This window comes from Neoarius graeffei, chromosome 5 (assembly GCF_027579695.1).
Source record: "Neoarius graeffei isolate fNeoGra1 chromosome 5, fNeoGra1.pri, whole genome shotgun sequence".
In the NCBI taxonomy this organism is placed as follows: Eukaryota; Metazoa; Chordata; class Actinopteri; order Siluriformes; family Ariidae; genus Neoarius; species Neoarius graeffei.
In genome coordinates this window covers 80,321,153-80,341,087 of record NC_083573.1, presented here as the reverse complement: position 1 = coordinate 80,341,087, position 19,935 = coordinate 80,321,153, and the positions used below count along the sequence as shown (strand labels likewise).

Below are 19,935 nucleotides of genomic sequence, written 5' to 3'. Positions count from 1 at the left end.
ATTCAGCGGTGTTTTTGACCGACACGATGGCGGTTGTGTACTTTCCGGTCACGTGACTGCAAGATCTCTATTGCACCTACATCAAGAAAGCTGGTGATTGCACCTTGATAAATGTGGTTCACTACAGGAGGCAAAAACAGCACAATACACACACACACACACAACTTCCCCTCTCTCAACTGAATAAGTGAGGTGTGAATTGCTGTAATCACCTCATTATGTTTTCACCTTCCCATGTGAGAATGAAGACACACCATCTGTATCACCCATGCACACTTGCCAGAGGCACCAGTGATCTCTACTACTTGCTTCCAAGGCTTATTTGTATTTCTAATGTCTCTGTACACACTTAATGAGAAGGACAGGAAAAGATGAAACCATAGTCGTATGCTTTTCTTCCACTTTGGTGTGTCAAAGAGTAAATCTGAACTAACTAAAATTGCAAGTGGGAAACTTTATTTATTTGTAACTTTATTAATAAATAAATAAATAAATAAATAAATAAATAAGGACCACATGCTCAATAGGAATGGCCAGAGGAATCATTCAAGATGATCCGTACATAAAATGAATGCTTGCCTGTCCTTTTGTTGCTAGCTATGGTGAATGCAGGGTTCGGATAAAGGTGGTCTAAATTATTGGAACAGGAACCCGAGACAAGCAATCATGTCTGGGCAAATTAGATATTTTTGGCTTTTGGAAGCAAAATTTTTATGATAATTTTCCTTAATTCAAAGTGTTGTATTTAATTCAGAAATGCATTGTGGGTCAGCAACCCCTGCATGTTCCTGACTGAATATCCATGAAAACTAATTAACCCGTCGAGTAAAAACAGCTCCTACTAACAGTCAGATCATGTTCTTGGTCAGTGTGTTGCTGCAGATCACAGGGTTTAAAAAAAAAAATAGGTTGTGTGCATGCGCACAAGTTCTACTACTAATAAGAGTTATATGTTTAAACATGCATATCAAATTAATTTCTTATTTCTAGTTTCCTGGTGGATATGTATATCCAGTTGCTTGTGATGAGGCAAAAAATTTAATTTGATATGCATGTCTAAATCTAAATCCCTCATTGTTGGCATGATTTGTGCCTGCTAATATCATTCCTTATTTCAATTTTTTTTCGACTAGAAATAAAATTACACTATATGGCCAAAAGAGTTTGTATACAATGGCCCATCACACCGATATATGTGCTTGTTGAACATCCCGTTCCAGACTTAGCTCTCCTTTGCGGTTGTAAGCTGCTCTACTCTTCTGGGAAGGCTTTCCATTAGATTTTGGAGTGTGGCTGTGGGGATCTGTATTCATTCAGCCAAAAGAGCATTAGTGAGATCAGACCCTGATGTTGGTTGAGGTCGTCTGGGGTGCAGTTGGTGTTCCAGTTCATCCCAAAGGTTTTCAGTAGGGTTGAGGTCAGGGCTTTGTGCAGGACACTCAAGTTCTTCCACACCAACATTAATAAACCATATCTTCATAAATGGAGCTTGCTTTGTACACTGGAACACCGTCATGGGGTGGAGTTTGCATGTTCTCCCCATGTCTGTGTGGGTTTCCTCTGGGTGCTCCGGTTTCCCCCCCACAGTCCAAAAGACATGCGGTTAGGTTATAGGGTCACACCAGGGATGTGAACGGGTGTATGAGTGCACAGAAAGGAACTGGCCACCCTACTGCTGCAATTCTGGCCAAGTCAACCAAACCTGGTTTACCTCAAGCCTGGATCGGGTTTGGCAGTGACGATGAAGCTGTCATATCAGAATATGTCTGGGCCTCTTAGTTCCAGTAAAGGGAAACCGTAACGCTACAACATAGACAGACATTCTGTACAATTGTGGGATTCCAACTTTGTGGCAACAGTATGGGGAAGAACCACACACGGGTATGATGGTCAGGTGCCCACATACTATACTTCTGGCTATATAGTGCATGTGCTAATAAAACATAATTGCAAGATTAAAACTAGTAGAATATACATCCATCATCCATAACCGCTTATCCTGTGCAGGGCAAGCTGGAACCTATCCCAGCGGCCTATGAGCGAGAGGCGGGGTACATCCTGGACAAGTTGCCAGGTGTAGCATGTACAGTACCAGTCAAAAGTTTGGAGCCACCTAATTAACTGTTTTTTTCTTTACTTTTATTAACGATGGATGTTGTTTCTCTTTACTCAGTTGAGCGGTTTTTGACATAATATGGATTACTACAGTTGTACAGTATTGTTTTACAATGTAGAAAATGTCAAAATACAGAACCTATGAATGAGCAGGCGTCCAAACTTTTGACTAGTGCTATATATAAATATGTTTCATAATCATTCGTACTCCTGTAAATGGGAATATACATTATTTAAGATATCTTAAGTGTCTTGAGATGAACTGGAGTTACATCCAGGGTGTTTGCCTGTTTCACACCCCATGTTCCCAGGATAGACTCCAGCTCCACCGCGACCCTGCCCAGGACAGAGCCGTTACTGAACACGAGTGAGGTCTTAAAAGCACAAATTATTCACCACGATTTTCTAAATAACTGGACAGGTGAACTAGGTTGAGAATTTTATTTACAAGTAGTGGTTTTAAATTAAAGGAAAAAATGAAATGGCGGGCTGCCCAAAATACTCAATTATTCATAGTATTCCGCATTAAATCTTTATGTTCATCATAAACTTGAATAAAGTCTGAACAACATGCAGGCAAGACTGTGCTGGCAGCATCATTTAAACAACTTTTGCCCATGTAAAATATGCATTTATGATTATGTTAGCGTGATTATTTATTTATAGCATCGGAGGAGTCTTTCCTGAAGGACACGGAAATTAAATGGCAGTATACGAGCGCATAAGCAGGTTTTATTCGTCGCCTTTACGTATGCACATAGTACGAGCTCATGCATGCAACCTGGAACATTAAGCTTTAGAGATCCAGCCGAGATCATGGTGCTTGACAAAGAACAGAATACAGGACTCAAAGTAGATAATAAACATTAGCATCAGAGACCTGCAGTATTCTCCTGAGAAAGAGTAATGCATGTGCTCTGAGGCCTGGTGCTGCTGCTGCTCCATTTTCAAAGCAGAGAGAAAGACAGAGCAATAAAAACTCACTAAAATTTCACAAAAGCCACGCATCATCGCCCAGGCTTGCTGCTGGAACATCCCTCAAGATTAATGTCCCAAGCTACACTGCATGATCCAATAACTTAAAGTCATGACTATGTGCATATGTAAAGAGACCACAAATAAAAGCTGCTTAAAAACTTTTCATGCACTCCTATACCGCCATTTCATTTTAGTGGCCTTCAGGGAAGACTCCAGTGCTATAAATAATCAATCAATCACTCTTGCATACATAATTATAAATACATATTTACTTGTGCAAAAGTTGGTTACATGTCAATCTTTTGCACTACTGAGGGGGTAGTGGTATTGCCTCTCAGCTCCAGGGTTCTATATCCTGAGCTCAGGGTACTGCTTGTGTGGAGTTCTGCATGCTCTCCCTTTATCCATATGGGTTTCCTCCAGGTTCTCCGGTTTCCTCCCATCTCCCAAAAACATACTGGTGCATTGGTAATTCTAATGTGCCCTAAAGGTTTGAACGAGTGTGTGGGTGTATGTGGCCCTGCAATGCATTAGTGTAACACTAGTGTTCCCAAGATAGGCTCCAATACCACAATGACCTTGACTAGGAACAAAGCTCATCTCATTATCTGTAGCCGCTTTATCCTGTTCTACAGGGTCGCAGGCAAGCTGGAGCCTATCCCAGCTGACTACGGGCGAAAGGCAGGGTACACCCTGGACAAGTCGCCAGGTCATCGCAGGGCTGACACATAGACACAGACAACCATTCACACTCACATTCACACCTACGGTCAATTTAGAGTCACCAGTTAACCTAACCTGCATGTCTTTGGACTGTGGGGGAAACCGGAGCACCCGGAGGAAACCCACGCGGACACGGGGAGAACATGCAAACTCCACACAGAAAGGCCCTCGCCGGCCACGGGGCTCGAACCCGGACCTTCTTGCTGTGAGGTGACAGCGCTAACCACTACGCCATCGTGCCGCCCAGGAACAAAGCTGCTCCTAAAAATTAACCTAATTGGTTAATTAGTTAAATTAGGACCATCGACTGTAGAAAACATGGATGGCATGGCTCCATTCTATAGAAATGAAGCCAAAACACCTCTGCCATGGTGTCAAACTTGAAGCCAGAGTCTGTGCAGTAGACGAGAATCAAAAAGTCAGGTACACCTACTCATTTGGTAGGCCTGTGCCCTTCTCCCAGTGGTAGAAATGAATGGACAGTCACATTCTCAAATTCTTAATTTATGTTTGATTGAAATCCATCATCATGTACATGTGAAGACTAGGAAGATCCACATTACCCAAACTTATAAACTGTAGAAAACATGGACAGCACGTGTCTAGAAAGTGAAGCCACCACAGGTCTAGCGCCCCTGCAGGCTGGCTGCAGTACCATTTTTAGCAACACCCATCCCCATGTGTTTGAATCACAAAATAGCCTTTTTCCGTGTCACTTTTCTCATTCTTTCCAGCTAGTGTCTTCAAACAGTTCGTTTTATTTCCCCTACGCTGACATTAGCACATTTTCCCCCCAGAAATTAGTTCTTAAAACCTTATTCTACTCTATTGTAAGATGATGTGGATACGCTTGTGAATCAAGTGATTGGCTGCAGCCTTGCCAGCTAACTTCACCACTAAGTTTACCATCATGTACATACTTATTTGAAATTTTCTGGACATGTACACTAATGCCAACTGTACTGTAATACTAGCCACATAGCCATAGATCTGTATGCCACTACCACGATAGCAATATTATTTCAGTATAAATAACCTCCAGCCAGCCAGCCAGCTATCAAAATCTGCCCAAAAGCCATTTGTTCATCAGTGAACATGTATACTACCAACATCAGGAAGGATTTTATAAGGAGATGTCCCAAATAACACATTTTTAACTTCACTGCCGAGCACGGTTAAGCCAGCCACCGTTCCTGAAACATCCATCAACAAATTTCCAGTTCATGTCCAAGAGATAAATATCCTTCCTAGACACATACATATTAATGAAATATGTCCAGCTGAAACTATTTAGGGCAGCACGGTGGTGTAGTGGTTAGCGCTGTCGCCTCACAGCAAGAAGGTCTGGGTTCGAGCCCCGTGGCCGGCGAGGGCCTTTCTGTGTGGAGTTTGCATGTTCCCCCTGCGTCCGCGTGGGTTTCCTCCGGGTGCTCCGGTTTCCCCCACAGTCCAAAGACATGCAGGTTAGGTTAACTGGTGACTCTAAATTGACCATAGGTGTGAATGTGAGTGTGAATGGTTGTCTGTGTCTATGTGTCAGCCCTGTGATGACCTGGCGACTTGTCCAGGGTGTACCCCGCCTTTCGCCTGTAGTCAGCTGGGATAGGCTCCAGCTTGCCTGCGACCCTGTAGAACAGGATAAAGCGGCTAGAGATAATGAGATGAGATGAAATTATTTAAGCTTTCCGGATAGATGCAAGTTTGATTTCCACCATGAAGACATTCTGCAACATGCTGGAAGGGAACATGCCTATCAAAAGGAGTAGGTGTACCTCACTAAGACTTGTCTCTACTGTGCAGACTCTGGGTCCAAATTTGATAACACGGAGGTTATCAAATTTTGGCTTCATTTCTACAGAATGGGAGGCAATGGAGGCAAGCCAACCATGTTTCCTGCAGTCAGTGGTTTGGCCTATGAACCCACTTACATAACCTTACTAAAAGAAAAACGACTGACCGTATAAGCAGCTTAGAACTAAACTAAGCTTGTCAATATTTCATGCTTGTGAACACTGTTAGAATAACAGTGCAATAGTGCAACCTGTTACTTCTGCTACACTACAATATGCATTCGTGTCTTTTCTTGCTTTTCAATTATCCTACTTTCCTGCAATTACCCAATCAATTCCTGCATTAAAATGAAAAGCCAGGGTTAAATCACACAACACACAAACACTCCATTCTTGATGATTAAAAAAAAAGAAAAAAAAAAAGCAGGTGCATGTGAGAGAGTGTACGCATTTCTCATCCTTAGTAAGCTGCTAATTAAGAGCTGGATAAAAAGGTTAATACTGTTTGAGTGTTTCAGGCCTCCTCTCACCTGCATCAACATGTAGTAAATGCCTGCCAATCCATGCGCTGCACCAACATACTGCTTCTTATGCCATTCATACAGCAGCGGGCATCGTTCTGTCTTCTTCTCTTCTCTGGACAGGTTCTTCCCTGACTCCAAGATGGCGGTCACGACCTATAAGAAGCAGAACAGCCAAAGGAAAGTATTCAGAATAAATTAAAATATTATGATGGATACAAGTTCCCCGAGAAATTTAACAACCATGGCTTCAGATAGTTTTGCTTAAGAACACTAGATTCCCTTTCATTCTGCAGAATCTTAAATCAGATTTGCTTCAATGCTAAAATGGCAATTTCACATCCATTATCGTTTTACAAAACATCGCTTAGTCACAAGCAATTATTCTTCAAAGTGAGACTTTTGCTGCCATTTTTAATAACCATAAATGTGTATCACCACATTACGCATTTTACCCCCAGGAACAAATCTAAAACCAGAGCCTTGGTGGAAGCTTTTCACTGAGTCAGCATTAACTTCAGGCTGCATGTGCACAGTGGGAGCTTTCCTCCCAGTCAGCTCATAGTTTATGCATGGATGATGGAAAAAGAGCATGACATTCTCCCACAACAGGCCTGTTTTCCAGTATGGTACAGAGCCAAGTAATTACAATTATAAAACAGATTTGCCATCTAAGAAGCACTGCACCTCCACAGGGTACAGGAGGAAGCAAGAGCGAGGAACACGAGCACAGAAAACTGAAAGGATGAATAAGTACACCAAACAGTACACATAAAACGACATGGATCTTCAGGCAGGAACAGCTTTGATAATGAGGTGTTGGTGCAAAATGTGAAAATGCCACATTATCATCTTTAACAGTGTATTAATTGCATCCTATGTACTGTGGCGTAATACAGGGTGTTAAAAAAAAAATTATATTTGAGATGTAAATATCCCAGAAACTACACAGTCCAGGCAAATGAAACTGAACAGGCTTAATGTTGAGCAATAAAAGATTTATTCATCAAATTTTGAATGAGAAATTTAAAAAAAAAAAAAGGTATGTGGATTCCATGAAAGATTTCACAAATTTCCAATCAAGTTGGTAGTCCAGCTCCTGCCAAACACGCTGTAGCATGTCTTTGGTAACAGTCTTTTCTGGTAACAGTGCATTTTTAGAGAATTCTCTCATAAATGCACGCCGGACAGTCTTGTTCGACTGTGTTCGAGCATACTCTAACACACAAAATGCCTTTTCTTTTCCAGTGAATGGCATTTCTATACCTAAAAAGATAAAAACAAAACATTAAACATAACATTTTGACCGGTTTCCACACATGCTGTTAAAATTTGAGGTCAATTGAACAAGAATTGACAAAGTTATGATATTGTGAAATGATATAAAAAAATTTAAAAACACCCTGTACTATTGTGCATGTTCTAACTAAGGAATAAAACACAACAAGAAGTTCGGTTACAGAAAAATAAATGACAGGGTGGTGTGATGCAACCCAACAAAGCAGATTTACTATATTTCCTATAACAGCTGAAAGATTTTGTTATTATACCACAGCAATTTGCCAATATTAACAATTATTTATGTAAAGAATGACATCACACTTACCGTATCTGTTTGTTACAAATAATGTGGAATATTTAAAAAAAAAAAAAACTTCCTATCATCACTTATTTTAAAGCAGATATATACAGATTTTCAACACAAGAAGATAAACTTCATGTCTTTGCACCACCATGTAATATCCTTTATATTATATTGACACGTTCACGAAAAATCCACAAGTTAATCAAAAGAATTTAAATTTTGGACTGGTTCGCCATTAACAACACGCATCTAGTCAGTGAGAAAACACTGGGCGTGACGTCAGAGTGAAGACACCGGGAAACGTCACTCAGATCTGGGATGAATTTTGTATGAAAAAATGCGAGTTTTTCAACACAAGAAGATAAACTTCATATCTTCAAGCCAATGTGTGAGTTTCTTTTGATTATATAGACACATTCCCAAACAAAAAGTACCCAAATTTATCAAAACTATTCATCGATTTCCTCACAAGTGAGGATCTTGAAAAATGTGTTAATGTCCTGGATGGAGTTCGTACGAAAAATACAAGTGGCATTTGAGACATATAGACATATGCACACACAGATGAGCCACAACATTAAAACCACTGACAGATGAAGTGAATTACATTGATTATCTCATTACAATGGCATCTGTCAAGGGGTGGGATATATTAGGCAGCAAGAGAACAGTCAGTTCTTGAAGCTGATGTGTTGGAAGCAGGATAAAAATGGGCAAGCGTCAGGATCTGAGCGACTTTGACAAGGGTCAAATTGTAATGGCGAGATAATCGTTAATTCACATGGGGCATGAAGGCTAGCTCATATGGTCCAATCCCACAGAAGAGCTACTATACAACCCCAATTCCAAAAAAGTTGGGACAAAGTACAAATAAACGGAATGCAATAATTTACAAATCTCAAAAACTGATATTGTATTCACAATAGAACATAGACAACATATCAAATGTCGAAAGTGAGACATTTTGAAATTTCATGCCAAATATTGGCTCATTTGAAATTTCATGACAGCAACACATCTCAAAAAAGTTGGGACAGGGGCAATAAGAGGCTGGAAAAGTTAAAGGTACAAAAAAGGAACAGCTGGAGGACCAAATTGCAACTCATTAGGTCAATTGGCAATAGGTCATTAACATGACTGGGTATAAAAAGAGCATCTTGGAGTGGCAGTGGCTCTCAGAAGTAAAGATGGGAAGAGGATCACCAATCCCCCTAATTCTGCGCCGACAAATAATGGAGCAATATCAGAAAGGAGTTCGACAGTGTAAAATTGCAAAGAGTTTGAACATATCATCTACAGTGCATAATATCATCAAAAGATTCAGAGAATCTGGAAGAATCTCTGTGCGCAAGGGTCAAGGCCAGAAAACCATACTGGGTGCCCGTGATCTTCGGGCCCTTAGACGGCACTGCATCACATACAGGCATGCTTCTGTATTGGAAATCACAAAATGGGCTCAGGAATATTTCCAGAGAACATTATCTGTGAACACAATTCACCGTGCCATCCGCCATTGCCAGCTAAAACTCTATAGTTCAAAGAAGAAGCTGTATCTAAACATGATCCAGAAGCGCGGACGTCTTCTCTGGGCCAAGGCTCATTTAAAATGGACTGTGGCAAAGTGGAAAACTGTTCTGTGGTCAGACGAATCAAAATTTGAAGTTCTTTATGGAAATCAGGGACGCCGTGCCATTCGGACTAAAGAGGAGAAGGACGACCCAAGTTGTTATCAGCGCTCAGTTCAGAAGCCTGCATCTCTGATGGTATGGGGTTGCATTAGTGCGTGTGGCATGGGCAGCTTACACATCTGGAAAGACACCATCAATGCTGAAAGGTATATCCAGGTTCTAGAGCAACATATGATCCCATCCAGACGACGTCTCTTTCAGGGAAGACCTTGCATTTTCCAACATGACAATGCCAAACCACATACTGCATCAATTACAGCATCATGGCTGCATAGAAGGGTCCGGGTACTGAACCCATAGAAAACATTTGGCACATCATAAAATGGAAGATATGACAAAAAAGACCTAAGAAGTTGAGCAACTAGAATCCTACATTAGACAAGAATGGGTTAACATTCCTATCCCTAAACTTGAGCAACTTGTCTCCTCAGTCCCCAGACGTTTACAGACTGTTGTAAAGAGAAAAGGGGATGTCTCACAGTGGTAAACATGGCCTTGTCCCAACTTTTTTGAGATGTGTTGTTGTCATGAAATTTAAAATCACCTAATTTTTCTCTTTAAATGATACATTTTCTCAGTTTAAACATTTGATATGTCATCTATGTTCTATTCTGAATAAAATATGGAATTTTGAAACTTCCACATCATTGCATTCCGTTTTTATTTACAATTTGTACTTTGTCCCAGCTTTTTTGGAATCAGGGTTGTAGAACAAACTGCTGAAAAAGTTAATGCTGGCTAAAACAGAAAGGTGTCAGCATTAACTTTTTCAGCAGTTTGTGCTACACACAGACACACTACATGCATACATGCGTAGTATCGAGGGCAGTGTCTGGTAAATGTAATCTTTCTAAGACACTTACACAAACCATAATGTTACATACTGAGAGAGTTCTTGCATTCCTGCCTGATGAAAAGAAGCAGCCAATTCAAGAGGTTTTCTTGCTCTTGCACTTTTAAGTTCAGTCACTTCATTAATATTAATGGTGATATTCCAACTACATGTAATATCACTAAAGGGCATGAAGACATGGTTTGTGAAAATCCGTGAAGTCGTGGTTTGTGAAGACTGAAGTGGAAGAAATTGAGGGTCCTGCACAGAGCCTCAACATCAACCCCATCGAACATCTTTGGGATAAACTGGAATGCCGACTGCACCCCAGGCCTCCTGACCCAACATCAGTGCCCGATATCACTCATGCTCTTGTGGATGAATGAACACATCCTACAGCCACACACCAAAATCTAGTAGAAAGCCTTCATCGAAGAGTAGAGCTTATTAGAACAGTAAAGGGGGATGGAATGTAGAATGAGATGTTCAACAAGCACTTATTGGTGTCCTGATCAGATGTCTACAAACCTTTAGCCATAAAGTGTACTTCTGAGCATCTCTCTTCTCATCACGTCTTGTCATTACCTCCTCTGTTCTGTCATCTTCTCTCCCATTTTCTCCCTACTCTCTTCTCTTGATTGGCTCTTCTCTACTTTCTCTTCTTTTGCCCCCTTTGCTTGGTCTCTTGTCCTCCGTTTTTTCTTCCCTCTCCTCTCTTCTTTTATTTATTTATTAGATCATTGTATTCACTGACAAACCGCTGTGGTATAAGCAGAGCACCACACTAGACCATTAGAATAAAAGCACGTGGGAGGGGTTAGTGGCACTCCACTTCCATGTCATGCCACTTTCACACCCTTTAGTGTGCATTATTTTCGTACAGCGTAGTCATGCATTACTCCTGATACAAGAGCTGCTCAGAGAATCATTCTGGCCGTAACACCAAATAAACAAACTACAAGTGTGTCATTGTTCATATGATGAATTTTTCATTGTGGAAACGTTAGCATTTGTGGAAGCAGTCTTTAGTGACACTTCAATTAGGCAGAGTTGATAATTATGAGGAATAAAACCCTTTGTATTGTGCCACATCATACCATCAAATTATTTCCTACAACAGTGTTTTATTCCATGATTAATGTATTGTATTAAATACAGTGCAATTTTTTTTTTTTTTTTGGGGGGGGGGTGCGGCACGACAATTTATGCCCAAGTGACGATAAGGTACAACACATTACAGTGTATGGCTTTAAACTAAGTTGTTTTTTTGTTTTTTTCTGTGAACTCATTTCTAATAAAAGAGCTGTGAGGTACAACCTGGCAGAGAGAAGGGAACTGGTCCTGATAATCATCTTTTTTTTTGAGGATTGGCCTTCAGTAAATTAGATATGGTCAAGTTAAACCACACTGACTTTAGCAATAGTTGTCTCAAGCAATTCTGTTCATACGACATAACATTTGCACTGTATAAATATTAAATCAAGGCTGAATACTTTCTTCTTTGCCGCTGCCTTTTATTAAATTAAATTTGAGACTTTTGATTTCTTTCAGCGCGACTGCAATGCATGATGGGATGTATTGCTTTGGTAAGTGACCATTGCTGTACACTACTTTTCGTGATGCATTGTGGGATACTTTGAGTGCACTATATAGGGTGTAAATAATCCTCACTAAGGTGTTGGACAGCACTAAAAAAATGGTGTCCCCACTACATAGTGCCCTATATAGTGAGTAGGAAGCAAGCAATTTCAGACACAGGGAAAGTGACCAACATCTGCCAACATTGTCAAAAGACGCGCGCCCTCTTTCGAATGCTGATGTAATCAAGCCAGAAGTTTTGTTTGCTTTGATAGCAATCAGGAAAGTTTGAAAAAAGTAGGCAGTAATCATCATTTCAACTCGTTTTTGTGCAATATTTCGTTTGGAAAACAGTTTTCAAAATGGCGGCACTGACATGTCACGTTTCGAAGTCTTGCACAAGTCTCGTGAAGATCGCGCGGATAAGCGATGCCTGCTGTGGACCAAACAAACTAAATTCAACATGGCTAAAAACTGAATAGGCCAATAAGTATAATATTTAATTGCAATTAGTTGCCAATACGAGTCACGATACAAGGTTACTAAAACCAAAAACGTAATTGAATAACACATTAATTAAGAAATAAAGCAAGTTTAAAAATGACTTCAGTTCCCCTTCAATCTTTACTAGATAGAACTCACAAAATATCCTATTAAAATACACTGCCTGGCCAAAACTAGAACTGTGAGTAAACTCACTACAGAATACCCCCCGCTGATGAGCCCATCATCATATATTGCCATATGGAAGGTAATAAGTTTAATTATCTCCACTTTGAAACATCGGACCGGGATTATTTTCCTTCAGGCACATCTTCAGGTGGTATAGTGCAACTGTGTAAAGTTTCATCAAAATCCATCAAACCGTTTAGGAGGAGTTACACTTACAAGACACATGGACAGACGGATGGATAGGGTGATTCCTACTGTATGTACCCTCCCCCCCCAATAAAAAAAAAAAAAAAGTCGCACACCAATTTCACTGGACCACCTTTAACCTTGATTATGGTGCACATTCACTGTGGCATTATTTCAACAACCTTATTCAACATCACAACATTTTTTCCATCCAGAGATGCATTAATTTTTCACTGAGATCTTGTCTTGATGGGAGAGTCAAACCATTCTCAAGTCTTTTCCAACACATCTCAAAGACTTTCAGCGGGGTTAAGGTCAGGACTCTGTGGTGGCCAATTCAAGTGTGAAAATGATTCCTCATGCTTCTTGAACCAATCTTTCACAATCTGAGCCCTAATTATTTGCCCATGCCATCAGGGAAGAACAAAATCCATTGATACGATAACCTGGTCATTCAGTACATTCAGGTCATCAGCTGACTTTATTTTACTGCCACATAATGCTGCTGAGCCTCGACCTGACCAACTGAAATCAACGCCAGATCATAACACTGTCTCTCCAGAGGCTTGTACAGTGGCCATTAGGCATGATGGATGCATTGCTTCCTGTACTTCCCTTCCTACCCCGACACAACCATCACTCTGGAAAAGTAAATCTGGATTCAGACCACATGACCTTTCTCCTTTGCTCCAGAGTCCAAGCTTTATGCTCGCTCACAAACTGAAGCCTCTCCTACTGGATTAGTCTTACTAACAAGTGGTATTCTTCTGAACACACAGCTGTTTAGTCTCAAGCCTACAAGTTCTGTGAGAGAATTTTGTCTCTAGCTTGTGGTTTAGAGCTTCAGAATGTGTTGGAATTCCCGTAGAATTTCTGTCTCTGGAAGCGCCAAAAGGTGTGAAGATTTTTGTCTCTGTAACCACAGTTATGTTTTTGATCCATTGTTGACTAGTTTAGAAAGACTGCTCTGCCATTTCAATATGTTATCGGCCTCACACCTCCAGTCACACACTGGAAACACACACAGTTGTAGGCTACATCCACACGACAACAGCAACGAGATTTTTTTTTTTAATATCGCGTCCACATGGGCAACGGATCAGTAAAATATCAGGTTCATATGGCAACGCAACGCTTGCTGAAAACGATGCAATACACATGCCACACCTCTACATACGCTGTAAGACGGTCCCATCGGAGACACCAGAACAATAGAAGTAGACGCATACGCATAAACCCCTTCTTCTGTAGCATCAGCCACATAAAGTTTTGATTATTAATCAGTAGCGTAAAACGAAAGACGCGGAAAGAGGAATGAATGGGGGTAGATGGAAGCCGGTACACCAACATTCTGATATCCTCCAGAATTCTTTAATGGTCCGGAATAAATTGAATGCTACACGTTGATAGATTACTTTGTTGTTCTACGCCCTTTTTGAGGAATGTATTGTCGGACTTAAACCAACATCTGAAGAGGTGAGATTGCTCCTTTTTTTTCCTATTTTTGCTGGCGGGATTGTTCTTGTTTTTGGAAAGCACACGGGCGGTGCGCGGTTTGGTACTGCTTCCGCAGTGTTTGGACTAAAGACTCTGCCCTAAGGGCTATTCTCTCTCTCTCTCTCTCTCTCTCTCTCTCTCACTTTGCACCATTACACAATAAATATTCACAGTGAAAATATTTTGTAAGCGCGTTTCATGAACCAAGTTATAGGATTTGTTGACAACTCGCATCGAGTTCATTACACTTCTACCTGGCGTGAAGCACTGACAGTCATGTGGTTGTGACGTCATCATAAACAAATCTGTTCTACTCATCCAGACGACTTCGCAACGGCGCCATTGCCAGATTTTTCCACTCTGGAACCCGTTCTCAAAAGATTTCGTTTTGGGGCACCCAAAACGCCAGTGCCGTGTGGACGCCAGGCCGAAACGATAAACAATTTTATCAGATTCACCTGAATCCGTTGCCGTGTGGACAGGGTCTTAGCTTGTTACAATTATTTTTGAGATCATGGTGAAATTTTATTATTTCGCATGAATATATGCTTGTTATACTTGGGAGGTACACTGAGTTTAAATGTTTCAAGGACCTCATGCATGTGATCATCTTGTGTTCTCCACCACTGATCATCATTGTAAAGGCATTTTGCATGACAAACACAGACTCATCATTAAGTAGTAAAACCCTTAGAACGCTATATGATAAATGCTAGCATGTCTGTTCTCTTTTGAAAAATAGCAGGAAATATGTTTTAGCCAATGAGAATTCCCATATTGGGGCAGCCAATCAGAAATCTGTGTTTCAAACAAAGAAAGATCTTTTACAATTATTTTAATAGGAGCCGCCATTTTGTTTTAGGGCAGTCCTGGGGCAGTCCTAGGGCAGGTCTCCCAAAAAAAGGACCCAACTTAAAAACTCATCTCATCTCATTATCTCTAGCCGCTTTATCCTTCTACAGGGTCGCAAGCAAGCTGGAGCCTATCCCAGCTGACTACGGGCGAAAGGCGGGGTACACCCTGGACAAGTCGCCAGGTCATCACAGGGCTGACACATAGACACAGACAACCATTCACACTCACATTCACACCTACGGTCAATTTAGTCACCAGTTAACCTAACCTGCATGTCTTTGGACTGTGGGGGAAACCGGAGCACCCGGAGGAAACCCACGCGGACACGGGGAGAACATGCAAACTCCACACAGAAAGGCCCTCGCCGGCCCCGGGGCTCGAACCCAGGACCTTCTTGCTGTGAGGCGACAGCGCTAACCACTACACCACCGTGCCGCCCCCAACTTAAAAACTAATAAAAGAAACTTAGACTTCAGTGTTTTTCCAGGAATCACTCACACTTGCATTGTTTCTGTGCAATGAAAGCATTTAAGGCAACTTCTTTCACTTAAGTACATTTTTGACTACTTTTGAGGTACAAGACTTCCACAACAGTTCTCATCACATTGTACATGTGGAAACTATCTTACTTTCACGACTGAACATGGCCGTGAGTTCTACAGTCGATTTTTTACGATTAGAGTTCACCAAGTGTTTAAATGATCTCAGATCATAGTCAGTCAAAAAAATTTTTTTTCCTGACCATATTTCTTATGTGAAACTATCATGATTAACATGACATTTTGTGTGCAAGATGACTGTGCAAAGCCCTGGCCCCTCTGGGATCGTGGCGGAAATGTTAAAGGCCGCCGATGAGGTTAGCATCCCTCTTCTGGCCAACCTTACTCTACAACTAACCTGTTCCACCACTTGCAAACTAACCACACGAAAGAGTATGAGGAATATGAAAAAAAAGTTTGTGACTCCACAAGCACTACTGCAGCCAAAGAAAAAGGTGAGTAAATCTGCACGACACACTCAACAAACCCAAGCTGAGTCATACAGCAGAAACGTGCCATATGACCAAAAAAGTAAACGATGGCAAGATATCATGAACAGTAATTTCATAGCCAAAGAAATTATGCCGATTCAAGTGGTGGAGAGCGAAGGCTTTAGACATCTTATGAACATCCTAGACTCAAGATATACAGTGCCAAGTCACAAATATTTTGGCCAAAGTGCTCTACCTAACTAAGATACAGTCTCAGCATATTGCTTATGCCAGTGTGTGCTGTAGTAACAATACTTGGTATTGTTTGTCTATTTGATTTTAAATTGTGGATTTTGTTTACATTTTAATTTATTGGCATTTGTTTACAATTTTTACTATATTAAATGTACAATACCCAAGATAATTTGGAGCAAACCTGTTTTGGCATATTCTCCTGTTTTGGTTTTGTGTGATTTATGTACAGCCCTGGACATAACTTGAAGTTGGTCATTGTTCAATGTGGCCATAAAATACACTACCGTTCAAAAGTTTGGGGTCACTTTGAAATTTCCTTATTTTTGAAAGAAAAGCACTGTTCTTTTCAATGAAGATCACTTTAAACTAATCAGAAATACACTCTATACATTGCTAATGTGGTAAATGACTACTCTAGCTGCAAATGTCTGGTTTTTGGTGCAATATCTCCATAGGTGTATAGAGGCCCATTTCCAGCAACTCTCACTCCAGTGTTCTAATGGTACAATGTGTTTGCTCATTGCCTCAGAAGGCTAATGGATGATTAGAAAACCCTTGTACAATCATGTTAGCACAGCTGAAAACAGTTTAGCTCTTTAGAGAAGCTATAAAACTGACCTTTGAGCAGATTGAGTTTCTGGAGCATCGCATTTGTGGGGTCGATTAAATGCTCAAAATGGCCAGAAAAATGTCTTGACTATATTTTCTATTCATTTTACAACTTATGGTGGTAAATAAAAGTGTGACTTTTCATGGAAAACACAAAATTGTCTGGGTGACCCCAAACTTTTGAACGGTCGTGTAGCTTAAGTTGGTATACAATGTTCTGCAGAACATGCATGAAGCACTTTGTTTACAATGTTAACAAATGCTAATATTTCATGTATTTGCACTTGCTTGTATGCTGCACAATTTACCTCACAGCAGAGAATCTGAATGTTTACCCATTCAATGTTTCTACATTGGAGTTTAATCATGAGGAGTCTTTGAATTATTTTTACTTGAATGCTTAAGTTTAAAGAAAAAAAAAAAAAAAGCTGTTCTGAAACATTGTCCACAGATGCGATTGGGAAGCAACAACGAATGAGTTGTAACTCAGGCATTTAAAAATTAATTAATTAATAACTTAATTTAAAAAACCCACACATTTTAAAGGATACCATCCAATTATCGATATCGTCAAAATTTTAAAAAATATTGAGATTATTTTTTGCCCATATCGCCCACCCCTAACGGTGACCACGGACTTCAAAAAAAATCCCTTAAAAGGACTATTTTAAAAGCAGTTTTACTCCATAAGCTTTGTCGTCATGACTACTTATAAACGCAAGATATTCTGTCAGAAAATGCAGGCAGGCAGTTTTATTTAAAAACACGCTGACAAACAAATCCAAATCAGCCATCAAAAAATCAGAGTCGAGAAAGAGGGAATGGTCAAGCGAGAAACAGACAGGCTATCAAAAGGCAGAGACAAAATACGCAGTCGGAAACCAGAATATCACAGTGCTACAAAAGGCTTGGTAACATGAAACACATGGTACAGCGCATATACTTTGCAAAGTCTGTGTGTACTGACAGTCCTTATAAGCATGCGTTGCAATTGCGCTCTAATCTGGAACAGGTGCATAGTAATTAGTCCTAATAGTGCTGTACGCGTGCAAGTAGCAGTTTGAGGTGTGCCACTGCGCACTTGCACAGACATAACACAGTCAAAGAAAACTTCATATCCTGGACTGTCTAAACCGTGGTGAGAAAGCAACAAATTTGTTTATAGAATACGGTATCCCGGAAAATTACATTTCAACTTTTAAAGCAAAACAGCTCAGAGACTTCGTCTGTAACTGCAATCAATATAATGGGTTGAAAAGAAAGACGATGCAACAAGCAAACAATGGGGAGTGTGACTTTTCCTTTACCTCATAAATATGTAAGTGAATTAAGCATAAATATAAATTAAACACAGTTAATCTTGTTTTACGTTACATTACAGGCATTTAGCAGACGCTCTTATCCAGAGCGACGTACAACATACCCAGAGTAGCCTGGGGGGCAGCAGGGGGGGTTAGATGCCTTGCTCAAAGGCACTTCAACCATTCCTACTGGTCCAGGGAATCAAACTGGCAACCTTTCGGTCCCAAAGCTGCTTCTCTAACCATTAGGCCATGGCTTCCCCCAAGTGGAAGAGTGAGTGAAGGGTGTGACAAGCAGGTCCATTTCAGAAATTATGAACCATTTGGACATCTCCTAAGGAGTCGGTTATAGCGGAGTTGCAGTGTAATTACACCCTGAACAGATCCTGGATCTGTATCTGAATCAAGAATACTCTCCTTGGGGGCGTCGTGGCTCAGGTGGATAAGGCGCCATACCATAAATCCGGGGACCTGGGTTCGATTCCGACCCGAGGTCATTTCCCGATCCCTCCCCATCTCTCTCCCACTCATTTCCTGTCTCTACACTGTCCTATCCAATAAAGGTGGAAAAAGCCCAAAAAAATCTTTAAAAAAAAAAAAAAAAAAGAATACTCTCCAATAGATCCTAGTGGGACAATGTTTAACGCAAACCATAAGAGCAAACCTATTAGAAAAATGAAACTGTACTTGTGCTTTTTTCAGCATGGCTGGGCCAAAACAAGCTCTCTGGTTATACAGTGTGTTGGAACACAGTTGAAAGACAATATTAACCATTGGCTTTTGTTTTACACATTTTATTTCCTGGGTTGCAACACAGAATTTCTGCAAACATGAATCTCCAAGTGACACAAAGTGCTTTTATTTATAAGAATCTGTTGCTTCAGTGCTTTTCATTTCTGTGCTTTTTTTTTGGAACACAAGAGGTTTTCCTGAAACAGCAAATAGAACTAAAAGGAATGACGAAGCACATGTGCTGACTGCTGTGTGAAGATTCATTTTTAGAGTGCTGCAGAAAAGCTGAAAACCCTTGAACTTGACCATGAACTTATTTATAATGCATTTCAAAGTGCGACAGTAAAACTTCCCTCAAATGTCGAAGCTGCTTTACTATGAATGAGACACAAAAAAGCCAGTATGTGTGAGCAGTACCATAGTGGTCTTGGGATTTTGAAACCTTAGGCTGGAGATATAGTTGCTTTTAACTACACATTTTTGCATACATGATGGCTGCTTCATGTAACCTGCGTTTGCTTGGTGCATCAGTGTCCATGTCATCAGAAATCAATGCTACGTGTCTCCAAGATACACACGTGAACCATAGGGGCAGTATATTGTTTACATAATGCAAATCTGCAAGTTCTGTAGAGTCCGAGTTCTCTGGTGTGCCCTCTAGTGGAATCCTCCAGTAACGTGTAATACATGGGCAAGTATGTGAACAATTACATTCCCGACACAGCTAGTTATCTGCATGAACACGTGGATAAAAAGCAACTATATTCTCCAGCCTTAGCCACTCGAGCACTGTTTAAATTACTTACCTTCACACCTGTTCCTTTCTAGCTCAGAGCTTCCATATCCTCACACGGCAAGGAGCTAGCTAATGTCCTGACACAAATCTCCAACACAATTTCCAAACTATCTGGGCTTTTATCTAGTCCAGTTCCCAATCCACTGAGCCAAATGTGTCAGTGGGCCATTAAGTGCCTCAGGTGTAAAGGGAACTGGAACAGATCAAGCAAGAAACTCCTTGGAAAGTGTGTGAAACAATTATCTTTAGTTC

The 19,935-nt window shown here is 40.6% G+C and overlaps 1 protein-coding gene across 2 annotated transcripts in view; it reads right to left on the bottom strand.

Annotated features, from left to right (window-relative positions):
* The window catches only part of lancl2 (LanC lantibiotic synthetase component C-like 2 (bacterial)), a 90,160-nt gene that overhangs the window by 20,115 nt on the left and 50,110 nt on the right, over nucleotides 1–19,935 (bottom strand). For both annotated transcript variants that reach the window (XM_060922462.1, XM_060922461.1), the window contains one exon: nucleotides 6,137–6,283. In XM_060922462.1, the coding sequence (XP_060778445.1) occupies nucleotides 6,137–6,283 (147 nt within the window). The remainder of the gene's footprint in view (nucleotides 1–6,136; nucleotides 6,284–19,935) is intronic.